At 35.9% G+C, this 13,258-nt stretch overlaps 3 protein-coding genes and 1 long non-coding RNA gene across 4 annotated transcripts; all 4 read left to right on the forward strand.

The window, feature by feature from the left end:
- Window positions 1-767: 767 nt before the first annotated feature.
- On the forward strand, window positions 768-1,298 carry LOC131045978 (uncharacterized). The gene is made up of 2 exons (XR_009359548.1): window positions 768-1,069; window positions 1,193-1,298. It is a non-coding gene; the product is annotated as an uncharacterized LOC131045978 (long non-coding RNA).
- A 25-nt stretch (window positions 1,299-1,323) lies between these two features.
- Window positions 1,324-1,692, forward strand: LOC131069117 (glucan endo-1,3-beta-glucosidase-like). Its single transcript, XM_059214633.1, has one exon. It carries the CDS (start codon window positions 1,324-1,326, stop codon window positions 1,690-1,692), a length of 369 nt encoding a protein of 122 aa, XP_059070616.1.
- Window positions 1,693-5,048: 3,356 nt separating this feature from the next.
- On the forward strand, window positions 5,049-6,695 carry LOC131045975 (glucan endo-1,3-beta-glucosidase). Its single transcript, XM_057979607.2, has 2 exons — window positions 5,049-5,220; window positions 5,344-6,695. Exons 1-2 carry the CDS (start codon window positions 5,145-5,147, stop codon window positions 6,414-6,416), a joined length of 1,149 nt encoding a protein of 382 aa, XP_057835590.1. The 5' UTR covers window positions 5,049-5,144; the 3' UTR covers window positions 6,417-6,695.
- A 4,826-nt stretch (window positions 6,696-11,521) lies between these two features.
- On the forward strand, window positions 11,522-11,845 carry LOC131860250 (glucan endo-1,3-beta-glucosidase-like). Its single transcript, XM_059214634.1, has one exon. It carries the CDS (start codon window positions 11,522-11,524, stop codon window positions 11,843-11,845), a length of 324 nt encoding a protein of 107 aa, XP_059070617.1.
- Window positions 11,846-13,258: the final 1,413 nt, after the last annotated feature.

Here is a 13,258-nt window from a genome sequence, read left to right on the forward strand (position 1 = left end):
CAAGACATGACATCAAGTTTAGGAGGATTTCTTATTTTATGTCATATTTATGAATATCATCTTGATGCATGCTTGGTGAGTCTTGTTGGGACCAAGTGTCTTCTATGAAAGGGTAATTCTGCTCACTCCATTCCTTTCCCACCCTTTGATTTTAGATATGAGTCGAGGAACGTGCCTAGGATAAAAATCTAGCATGAGCAAAAATCTACATGAGAATTTAAATGCTAGTGAACTACCCACATAATATAGCCTATTGGCAAATAATGCAATTGTATTTCGATGGAATGCATCCTTGAAGAAACCATAATGATTCTCATTGGGGGATGAACATAAATGTTCTTCAAATTACTGATAACCAAAGAAAACTAAAATCATGCCTACTTATCTTGTGAGAGTGCTATGAATTCTGAGAAAGTTTCTTTGTACAATGAAATCTTTATTTTCAACGCACATGATATGAATCACGTTAGGGTTTTCAATCATCAACTCCTGTCTATAATTATCAATGTTCATCTTGAAAACCCAGTAGTGTTTCAAATCATATAAAAAATCTCCTACTTGCGTGAGTAATACTTCTCTGACTGAAAGAAGGATTTTTGTTTCTTGCGTGAAAATATCTCATTTAAATGTCTAAAATTCAAGAATATCTCTTCCGAGTTGAATGAAGACAATGAAATCAATTACCATTTTGACATCAAATTCTAATTTAGAGGTGACAACACATAGCATTTGATTTCGACTTTGTTGAATTTTGAAGGATACCTCTGAAGTCGTGGAGCATGGAAATTATTTGATGTTGAAGTATAACCTACTGAGGTAACATGCACACGACATTCGACTTTGCCAATTGACCGCTCAAGGAAGTCGCCGACTATCAATTTGAATACAACTCCGACTAATTCTCTAAGTAAGATTAAAGGAACACTTCCGAATCCTTCACTTTTTTATCCAAAAGCTTGTACTGCTATTAAAATCTATTAAAAGTAAGGCACAATGTTGCCGAGCTCGATAATGAGGACTCTCCTCATATGTGTTTGCATGACCATCCTGTACAACTCAATCTCTGGAGGTGACTCATGTCTTAATTGTACTCTTTCAATTCTAACAGATGACACAGCTGTAAATATGGCGTGAAATAGTTATTTATCGTTATCTATTGACTTATAGCTATCCTGGCTGTCTACTTGTGCAGATTGTAACAAAGCAGCAGTGAGAAATGCTCTGATACGAGACAACAATTTGGCTGAGGAAGAGGAAGTGGTGATTTATTTGGTACTGATTTATCAAGCTCATTTTTTTAATAAAATAGGAGTGAACAATGGAATGGTGGGAGACAATTTGCTTCCCCAAAAGGAAGCAGTAGCTTTAATGCAGAACAACAATATTGGGAAATTGAGGATTTTTGATGCACAGCCTGATACACTAAAGGCCTATACTAATTCTGGCATTGAAATTATTGTGAGAGTCACTAACGATGAATTGCAGAACATCTCCTCCAGCCAAGAAGTGGCAGATAAGTGGGTCAAGGACAAAATTCAGGCGTATTATCCTGCCACCAATATAAAATACATTTCTGTGGGCGACCAGGCTCTGGAAAAGCCTGAGTATGGAACGTATGTTCTTCCGGCCTTGAATAACATTCAAGTTGCTTGTTTGACAACTCCACATTGTACACAATCTCTAATGAAGTGATACCTAATGTCTATATATTTCGACCTATCATGAAACACCGGATTCTCAGTCAACTTAATGCAACTCTGATTGTCGCAGTGTATCACTGTAGTCTCCACATTTTGACCAAACAAGGCTACTAGCAACAACCGAAGCCATATAGCGTCACATGTCACCATGCTAGCTGCTATGTATTCCGACTTTGCAGAACTTAGAGCCATAGACTTCTGCTTCCTACTGAACCAAGAGACAACTCCTGATCCCAGACTGAAACAACACCCTGAAGTGCTCCTCTTGTCTGTTGTACTGCCTGCCCAATCTGCGTCAGTGTAGCCCATTAACCTAATTCCTTCACCTCGACCATATCTAATCCCATACTCGCTTGTACCTCGCAAATAATGCAACACATGCTTTGCTGCTGTCCAATGCACTTGCTTTGGCTCAACCATGAACTGACTAAGAGAGTTAACTACAAAAGCTATATCTGGCTTGGTGTTGACCAAATACATGAGAGAACCAATCAACTCCCTGAATAATATGGGATCTACATCCTTCTCCCTAGATGTATCTACCTTCCTCCAATTCGTGATCATACATGTAGACATGGCTTTGCAATTTTCCATCTTGAACCTTTTCAAGATTTCAATGCAATATTTCCCTTGTCCATGAAAAATCTCTCCATCTGTCTGTCATACCTCCATGCCTAGAAAGTAGTGCATAAGTCCCAAATCCTTCATCTCGAACTCTGCTGCAAGGTCCCACTTGCACTCTTCTATGAGCCCTAGTGAACCTGTTAGAAACAACTCATCCACATATAGAACAAGAATGAGAATCTCACCCCAACCACCAAGTAGTAGAGATTAGCATCCGCCTCACTCTTCACAAAGCCCATTTCCTACAAGTAACTATCAATGCGTTCATACCACGCTCTGGGAGCTTGCTTGAGTCCGTACAAAACTCTCTTTAATCTACACACGTGGGTCTCTTTGTTGTGTGCTACAAAGCCTTCTGGTTGTTCTATGTATACCTCCTCTTTCAACTCACCATTGAGGAACACTGTCTTGACATCTATTTGATTGAAGTATACCTGGCAACTGGAGCAAATGTCTCCTCATAGTCTATTCCCTCCTTCTGAGAGAACCCTTTTTCCACAAACCTTGCCTTGTATTTCTCGATGCTACCATCTGCACCATGCTTGATCTTATAGATCCAACGTGATCCAACCATAGCTCTATCTGTTGGTCTAGGCACTACCTCCCAAACATCATTCTGCATAATTGAAGTATACTCCTCAACCATAGCATCTTTTCACACTTCATGTTGTGCAGCCTCCTGATAGCTAGAAGGTTCATTATCTACCAACTGACTAACTAATGTAACATAGTCATCAAACTTGGCTGGTTGTTTCCGTTGTCTACTACTCCTCCTAGGAGTACCCACTAACTCCTGAGTATTTCTTTGTGTCTGCTGAACCTCACGGTTGTTGCTGCCAACTGTAGAAGATGAAATATCAACCTCCATGTCTTCTTGATGCATCTCTTCTTGCACCTGTTTCTCCGTACTCTGAGAACTCTCACCTCCTGAGCCTATGCTTGTACTAGTAACTCTACTAGAGCTTTGCTGACCTTGATTCGGTTGAGTGATCCTTGGAGCTTGTGTTGGCTGCTCAATCTGATCATTTGCTGGTGAATCTCTGGACATTCTAAATGCCTTGTCCTCCATGAACTTGACATCACGTCGAACAATAATCCGCCTAGTCCCTGGAATGAATATGTGATATGCCTTTGAGGTTTCACTGTACCCCACAAAGTACCCTCTTTTTAAAGTCTGATCTAACTTGGTATGTGTATCCTTTGGAATGTGACAATATGCCAAACTCCCAAAGATCCTGAAGTGACAAACATCTGGCTTCTTCCCAGTGAATGCTTCCTTTGGTGTCATCTTCCCTAGAACCTTATGTGGAACCCTATTCTGTATGTATACTACCATACTACATGCTTCTACCCATAAGTAACGGGGCATATCCTGGTCATGCAACATAGCCCTTGCTTCCTCTGATATAGACTGATTCTTCCTCTCAGCAACTCCATTCTATTGTGGATTGTAAGGAGCAATCCACTCTCTCTTGATTCCTTCTCTGGTACAGAACTCCTGGAACTCATTGCCTTTATACTCGCCTCCATTGTCTTACCGAAGAACCTTTATCTTCTTTCCTATCGAACTCTCCACAAGAGCTTTGAACTCTTGGAAGCAACTGAAAACTTCATCCTTGGTCTTCAAGAAGTATATCCAAGTCTTCCTGGAGAAATCATCAATAAAAGTAACAAAGTACTCATACCCTCTGAGAGATTTTGTCGATATTGGTCCACATATATCTGAATGTACTAGATCAAGAACACCCTTGGATCTAGTGTCACTCCTTGGAAAAGTTGCTTTCACAAACTTTCCTAGCACACATCCTTTACATACATCATCATGCTCTGTGCTCACCTCTGGAACACCTGTCACTGTCTCACGAAGCAAATTAAGTGCTCCATGATGTATATGACCCATTCTCCTATGCCATAGATCTCCTCGATCTCTAAGATTGCTGCTACTCATGAGTGCCTTAGGAATATCAAACTACAGCCTATAAAGCTGACCGCTCCTAACTCCAATAGCTATGGGTGATTTCCAATACTTATGCTTAATCAATACATGTGGCCCTCTAAAGAGTACATTGTACCCTTTGTCCTGAAGGATAGATACAAAAATCAAATTCATCCCTAAGCTTGGAACATGCAACACATCATGAAGAGGAATCATCTCACCATTCTCCCTCTGAAACTGAACAGTCCCTTTCCCATCTGAGTTGAGTTTGGACAATAATTAATAAAAATTGTTTGAACTCTAACTACATTTGTTAGCAAACAATTATTTACTAATTATTTAGCAAATGGACAAACAGCTGTCCAAGCTACCAAACTAACAAACTAACAAAAACCCAATAGTGTTTCAAATCATATAAAAAATCTCCTACTTGCGTGAGTAATACTCTTTTGATTGAAAGAAGGCTTTTTGTTTCTTGCATGAAAATATTCTAAAATTCAAGAATATCTCTTCTCAATTGAATAAAGACAATGAAATCAATTACCATTTTGATATCAAATTCTAATTTAGAGGTGACAGCACATAGCATTTGATTTTGTCTTTGTTGAATTTTGAAGGATACCTCTGAAGTCATGGAGCATGGAAATTATTTGATGTTGAAGTATAACCTACTGAGGTTATTTGATGTTGAAGTATAACCTACTGAGGTAACATGCACACGGCATTCGACTTTTCCGATTGACCGCTCAAGGAAGTCGCCGACTATCAATTTGAATACAACTCCGACTAATTCTCTGAGTAAGATTAAAGGAACACTTCCGAATCCTTCACCTTTTTATCCAAAAGCTTGTACCGCTATTCATATGTATGAAAAGTAAGGCACAATGTTGCCGAGCTCGAGAATGAGGACTCTCCTCATATGTGTTTGCATGACCATCCTGTACAACTCAATCTCTGGAGGTAACTCATGTCTTAATTGTATTTTTTCAATTCTAACAGATGACACAGCTGTAAATATGGCGTGAAATGGTTATTTATTGTTATCTATTGACTTATAGCTATCTTGGCTGTCTACTTGTGAAGATTGTAACAAAGCAGCAGTGAGAAATGCTCTGATACGAGACAACAATTTGGCTGAGGAAGAGGAAGTGGTGATTTATTTGGTACTGATTTATCAAGCTCGTTTTTTTAATAAAATAGGAGTGAACAATGGAATGGCGGGAAACAATTTGCCTACCCCAGAGCAAGCAGTAGCTTTGATGCAGAACAACAATATTGGAAAATTGAGGATTTTTGATGCACAGCCTGATACACTAAAGGCCTATACTAATTCCGGCATTGAAATTATTGTGAGCGTCACTAACGATGAATTGCAGAACATCTCCTCCAGCCAAGAAGTGGCAGATAAGTGGGTTAAGGACAATATTCAGGCGTATTATCCTGCCACCAATATAAAATACATTTCTCTGGGTGAACAGGCTCTGGAAACGCCTGAGTATGGAACGTATGTTCTTTCGGCCTTGAATAACATTCAACTTGCTATTGAGAAGGCCAACCTGCAGGATAAAATCAGGGTCTCCGCCACTAATGGCAGGGCAGTTATACCCGCTTCCTTCTTTCCATCGAAGGGAGCTTTCAGCGATAGTGTGAAGGACAGGATGCGCTCTTTTCTGCAGTTTCTTGAAGATCACGGATCCCCTTACATGGCAAATGTTTATCCCTTTTTTGGGTACCTCGAAAACACCAGCATTAGTTTAGATTATGCTTTGTTCAAATCCACGGCTCCGACTGTGAGAGACGAAGGTAGGATATACAGCAACTTGTTTGATGCCTTAGTGGATACCATCTATTCGGCCATGGAAGCCCTGGGATTTACGGACATACCAATTGTTGTTACTGGTAGTGGATGGCCGTCTGATGGAACTGGAGATAATGCTCATGTCGCTACCATGGAAAATGCCCAGACGTACAGCAATAATCTGATCAAACATGTGTTGTCTAATGCAGGGACGCCTAAGAGACCTGGAAAAAGCATGGAGGTTTTCATCTTTGCTCTTTTTAACGAGAATTTGAAAACAGGGGATGAGACGGAACGTCACTTCGGCCTCTTCTACCCAAATAAAACGCTTGTGTACCCTGTGAACTTTTATCCTTAAATGTTTATCTATTGTGGTCACTGTTAAGATAAATCATAATAGAATTATGTTTCTGTTCTAAACGCGTCATTAGATTTCCACTAGTTGTCAATAGCAGCTGAGAGGTGTTCAATTTCTATCCAAACACTCGTAGTTCGCTGTCCATAGTCTCCATTTACCTATCAACCTTCATTAGTTTGCTGTCCAACTGTTAAGCAGATTTACAGGCAAGTAGTTGTATCTTTGTTTATATAAATATGTATCACTTGATGAATACATGTCTACCGAGTTCTTCAGCTATTTTGGTCTCTATTGTATTCTTTGGTGTTCTATATCTTTTTCCTTTGCAGTATTAAATTCTATTGTTGTATCGGAACCCTTTATTCTTTGTTTGAAGAGTTTGAAAGCTGTGGTTGGGTTTTGTGAGGTAAATATTGAGTGAGTTGATGAGTTGTAAGCTGTCTTCGTGTTAAAGTTTGGTATGTGCTTGAAAAGAAGCTGTCAAGAAAGATTGTAGGAGAAACGATACTCATTGCTGCTGCTGAGAAGAGGCTACGATTAGCCAAGTGATTGACTTATTATGTCTCCCTAGAAAAGATACCCTATGATGAGTTTGACAAGCTTAAGTGCTGCATATTTTCTACTTGAATTTTAGCCTGTAATAAGGATTGTGATCTAGTGTTTGGCCATCCAGTCTGCTCACAATCTGAAAGCGGATTCCCCAAAAGTGTAGAAACGGAAGTTGCTAGACTCTGCCATTGATCTGTTGTGGAAGTAATATAAGCTGTAACCAATTCATTTGTAATTTTTATTTATTTTTTAATATGTTTTTTATTATTCCATATTTTCAAATAATAAAGCTTATGGATTTTTATGTAACGGAATCAAATAAGTTGGATAGCTTCCATCATCTAAATTTGTCCAGTTCAAGATGCACAGGCCAAACCCACTACATTACAAGAAGTTATTCAAGATTGGGAGTAAAGAGAAGGAAAGGTTATGTAAAATTTATTCATCTTTATATACAAGATATCATTATTATTACTCGTGAACAATTTTGAAAGGTTTGTATGAGATTACAAACATAAATGAATTTCTTTATGAAAGAGCAAATTGCTTTTAATTAAAATATAGAAGCAAATAAAAGTATTAATGAGTTAAAAATTAAGGGATAATTTAGTCTACTATGGTTAAAAAGTCTCTGTAGATGGAGACAAACAGAAACACACAGAAACACACATGCACGAGAGGCTATGTTGAATGGAGATTCATTAATGCAAAGAAATGAAAGATGCAAGAGAAAGCAAGATAAGTGATAAAACTATAAAAAAATGCAAGAGAAATATTCGAAAATGTCAGTATGTACAAATGATAGATTGACTTGCTAGGCTTAGAAATTAGAAGGAAAAAGGTATTTATAGATGTCTTCAAGGGTGAATCCAATATTAGGATGAATGTGGGATAAAATATTGGATTGGAGATGTTGGCCCCACATGCATTAGGTGAGTGCAATAGATGGATATGAAAAATGATAAATAGGGGATGGATTGGGTAATGCAAGAAAGATTAGGAATCATATGCATACAATATATTATTAAATAAATGGATAAAATAATAGAATATATATTTATTTAATGGATTAAATGGGATAATGGATAAATGGATATACTATTAGAATATTGGATATTTATATATAATAAAAAAGGGAAAACGTTATATATAATAATGGATTCACCTGATTAATGGAAAAATTTAGATCAATTGATAGTAATTGTTGCATTGAATGAAATATTGACTGGTTATTATGTCTTCATTACTAATTTGATTGCAAGGAAAAATGCACCTTCCTATCAATAAATATCTTTAGGATAAATTTGAGATAAACATACATTTTAAAGCATAAAAGATAATTATAAATACAATTTAAAAGATAAAAGCATATTATTTTGAATAATAATTGATATTAAATATAAAATCTAAATAAAAAAAGGATAATGATTTGATTTAAGAAAACTCAAAAAGATTGTCTAGCATTACAATTGTGATAATTATAAATTTAAAGCATAAATAAATCACAATTATAAATTTAAAATGTAAATAATAATTTAATTTAAGTTAAGATGAATTTATAATTGTGAAGATAATTATCCTATTTTATTTTTATAATATTTTATTTCACAAGGATAAACTAAAATAAAATAACATAATTTAAAATCTAATAAAATCTCTTATACTATAATTTTAAATTTATTTTATATTTGGATTATAATATCTAAATATTTTTATTTATTTATTTTGATTTTACTTTTAGATTATAAAGGTAATGTTTGAATATTTCATGGCTTCGACCCATAGCTCAAACATTTGGTAAGGTTGTGCCAAGGCTTTGGGTTCTTCCCATGTAAGTCCAAGGTTCAACTCTCACTAGCTAGGTTTACCCAACAATTGGGTTGTTTGAGCCTGCTCAGTTGTCCATTGAGGGATTTTTGCCTTAGCTGGCACCCTCTATACCCCCAAAATTGGCAAAAAGTAAGGCTAAGGCAAGGAGGCAAGATGTGATTGGATTGCCGGGTTATCTCATGACATCAAAAAAAGATTAAAAAAATGTTTAAATATTTCACTTTATTAGAATAACTCATTATTTAATTTTAATTATCAATATTTCAAAAATTAATCATTATTTTCATCTAATTAATAAAGTAAATATTTTCATATTTATCTGGAGCATTAAATATATGCTTTTAAGTAGATAAAGCAACGTACATGGAGCAAATGCATGACAAAAAGAAGAATTGAGATACAAATAGAAGAATGTTACAATGGATTTGGTCTCTCTATTACCTTGCACCAATGGAGTGACAACGCTCATTCAAAGAGGACTTAACATAACACAAAGACATATCCAATAGCACATCACTAGGGAAGAACATTACAAACAAGCAAGCACACAAGAAGAGGATCCATGACACAAATGAAGCCAATCAAGCAAATCATATACCTCCCCATCTTTCTTAACTTCATTTAGGGAAGGTAACTGACAAGATGCAAGGGGAGCAATATCGAGCATCATAGATGGAGCTACTACCAGTTCCACACAAGGACCATTCTCTAACAATGTATCACTTTGTTTGTCACTAGGAGCTATGGTTAATGCTTTGGAAAATCTCGAAGATAACTCATGATTGATTTCAATAACCTCATACATATTATCGGAATCATTAGAATTATTTGCATCAACATTGTTAACATCATGAATATTATCATCCATATCATCATCTAGATTAATCACAATAGGATCTTTAATGCGAAAAGAACAAGTATCATGCTTAGACAATTTGATCTTCTTAATATTTTCCTCCTCTCTTGGGGTAGTTATGGTTTGGTAAAATGGGATCAAAGCATGGGTAGGTGTTTTAGGGGGGAAAATGGTTTGGGAAGCAAGTTCCAGAGCTTTACAAAAATGTCTTCAGCATCGATCACAAGCATTACTGTTTCGTTTGGTTTGGTTTGAAATTTGAGAAGACCACCATCGACTCCTTTTCTTCCTTTGTAGAAGGAGGAATGGAAGGAACCTCACTAGTCACTAAGTGGAGAAATACAAGATACTAGATGTTTGTATGAAATAGGAGGTGGAACTGAAGCATAAATAAGAGGAATACAATGTGTAGGAAGGACTCCAAGCGTAGGATGAGGAGGTGGGACATCCTTGGGTTTACTTAGATTGGAAATTATTTCATGTTTTTATTTTTGGTAAGATAAGAAGAAAATGTCTTGACGAGGTTGTAATGATTAAGGTGTTTGAGGCCAAAAAATAAGTCAAGGTTAAAGTCTTTATGATTCGTTAAATCAGAGGATGATGACCATTTTCTCACATTGTTAGTAAACCACTTATCATACATTGTCATTATTGTGATAAAGTTTAAATTATATATGACTCTTGTAAAAAGTGATAAAGACTTTTAGATGTCTCTCATAAGCTAATTCATCAAGATTTTGATAAATTACAGGCATGACTTTCGCATGTACTTAAAATTTTAATTTCTAAAACTTTTAAAAGAGGAAGCTTTTAGGATTTTGTGTGGAAACTAACATAAGGAAGCTTTCACACGTAAGTTTCTCTTTTAGTATCTATATGTTTCTTCATTTGTGAGATGAAAGTAATATTTTTAATGTATCTCTTTCATATGGATCCTTTTCAATATATAGACATCACAAAGTACATACAATAATACTTTTAATTCCCACCTCTTTATCTTAATATGAATGTTTTCTCACTCTCCTATTACATACTACTAATCATTTAAAAAAATTCTCACATTGTTCTTTGCATATGTTGTAGGATTAAAATTAAGTGACAAAAATATCATATACTTCATTTCTTTAATTTAGAAAATAATTTCTTCACAACTTAATATAGAATTCACAACTTTTACGAACAATTAGATGAGCTCAAAATTTTCATTGAGATACTTGATTTTGATATCATGAAGATAAATAAATGATGATGATCTATAAATCACAAAACAAAAAGATATAAAAAAGCTCCAATTCATCTTGATAGAATAAAAAATAAAATATCTTCTAGAAATTTTAAATTTTAAAAATACATATAATATAATATTTAAGACACACAACCATATTCACCAATAATCCAACTAAATTAGACATACAACTACATTATTTATAACGTGCCCCAACAGACATTATCGTGGTCGCATGCCCACGGCATTTGATTTTGCCAATTGCATGGTTGAGGGCTACCTCTGAGGTCGCCGACTGTTACTTTCAATTTGACTCTGACTTAATCTGTGGCGAGGGTGCATCGCTCTCATTTATACAAAACCTCGTTCCACTATACATATCTATGACAAATATGGCATAATGTGGCGGGGCTTGAGCATGAGGACTCTCCTGATTATTTGTGTTTGCATGGCCATACTCTACAACTCAATCTCTGCAGGTAACAAATTCTTAAATATGGTGTGAACGGGTGGTTTATTCTATATTCATTTATATTGAATTATGGCTACTTGTGCAGATTGTAACAAAGTAGCTGTTAGCAATTCCCTGATACGAGACAATAATTTGCCTGCGAAAGAGGAGGTGGTGTTTTATTTGGTGACGCCATGGTGGATACCATCTATTCGGCCGTGGAAGCCCTGGGATGTACGAACATACCAATTGCTTTTACTGGAAGTGGATGGCCGTCTTATGGAACTGGAGATAATGCTTATGTTGCTAACATGGAAAATGCCCAGATGTACAACAATAATCTAATCAAACGTGTTTTGTCTAACATAGGGACGCCCAAGAGACCTGGAAAAAGCATGGAGGTTTTCATCATTGCTCTTTTAAAAGAGAAGATGAAAGGAGGGGATGAGACGGAGCGTCACTTCGGCCTCTTCTACCCGAATAAAACGCTTGTGTACCCTGTAAACTTCTATCATTAAATATTATCTATTGTGACATTAGAGTTGCACCAGGTGTCGCTATAAGCGGAGAGGCGTTCAATTTGTATTGAAACATCCCGTCAATCTTCACCAGTTTGACAGCAAACTGTTTAGCAGGTTTATAGGCAAGTAGATGTTTCTTTGTTTGCATAAATATGCATACTTGATGAGTACAAGTCCACCGAGTTCTTTGGCTGTTTTGGTCTCTATTCTCTCTGCTGTCTTATATCTTTTAATTTTGCAGTAACATATTCTATTTTTGTATCAAAGCCCTTCATTCTTGTTTGAACAGTTTGAAAGCTGTGCTTGGTAAAATTATCCTTACGAACTGCTTTGTGAGGTGAATTTTTTTGTTGTTGTAGTATTGGAGAATTTGAGGTGAATATTGAGCGGGTTGATGAGCTGTGAGCCATCTTCCTATTAAGTTTTGTCTACTATGTGCTTGAGAAGAAGCTGTCAAGAAAGGTTGGAGGAGAAAAGATTTTCACTGCCGCTAAAGAGGTTGCTTGTTATAACCCTAATCTCTCTTTCTATTTAAAATAGAATAATTGATTTAGAAATGCAATATATTGGTATTTCAAAATGAATTTATTAATTAATTTTCAAATACAATGTATTTACAATTTAATTATTGCTCTTTTGGAATTTCTTTAGACTTTAGTATTGTCTTCTTCTCGGTAAGAGAAACATTTCTTAATTGGTGTCAAGAAGGATGATAAGTGGAGGCCAAATATAGCTATCCGCTAAGTAGAAAAGACTATAACTAGACAATAAGAAAACGAGGTAGGTTCTATTGGTTGAAAAGGATGGTGATAGGAAAATAGGTGATAAAGAATATTGGGATTTTTGAAGATATTTTTAGTAGTGTCTATAAATTGAACTAGAGGTCTTGATTTTTAAAGTGTAGAAGCAGGAGTTGAAGTTCAAAATAAGTCATTACTATAAGGTGTGCAAGGAAATATAGTACTTTCTTTCAATTTGCATGCTTTGTTCTTTGGAAATTTTGTAATCAATGACAAGAAAAATCTTGAAGGACATTTTCTTTGGCTAGGTTTAACTAGTACACTCTAAGATCTAACATTCCACATGAGTCAAAGTCTTATTTCCATTTCCATTTTCATGTTTTGTCACATCAGTCATGGTTATCGGTGTCATGGTTAAGATTTAAACTTTTTTCAAAAGTCCTCTCACCCAACTAACAATCATGATCATTGTCTCTCGTATACCATCAACTATCCACTCCATTATAAACATAAATGCTAAACCCTATAAAGTATCTATTGGTAAGGGTAGAGAGCAAAGATCATGTGTTTGATGTGCACAACGTATGCAAGAAAGTGATGAAAAAGTCAAGGAATAGTGAGGACAAGACATCGTTTGAAATTGCAAGAGAAGTCGTCGAGAACTAGTGGT

Source organism: Cryptomeria japonica, chromosome 11 (genome assembly GCF_030272615.1).
Source record: "Cryptomeria japonica chromosome 11, Sugi_1.0, whole genome shotgun sequence".
In the NCBI taxonomy this organism is placed as follows: Eukaryota; Viridiplantae; Streptophyta; class Pinopsida; order Cupressales; family Cupressaceae; genus Cryptomeria; species Cryptomeria japonica.

Coding starts and splice junctions, on each gene's coding strand:
- LOC131045975 (XM_057979607.2), top strand. CDS start 5,145: ATGTTGCCGAGCTCGAGAATGAGGACTCTCCTCATATGTGTTTGCATG. Junction 5,221..5,343: donor GTACAACTCAATCTCTGGAG/GTAACTCATGTC, acceptor CTACTTGTGAAG/ATTGTAACAAAGCAGCAGTG.
- LOC131069117 (XM_059214633.1), top strand. CDS start 1,324: ATGGTGGGAGACAATTTGCTTCCCCAAAAGGAAGCAGTAGCTTTAATG.
- LOC131860250 (XM_059214634.1), top strand. CDS start 11,522: ATGGTGGATACCATCTATTCGGCCGTGGAAGCCCTGGGATGTACGAAC.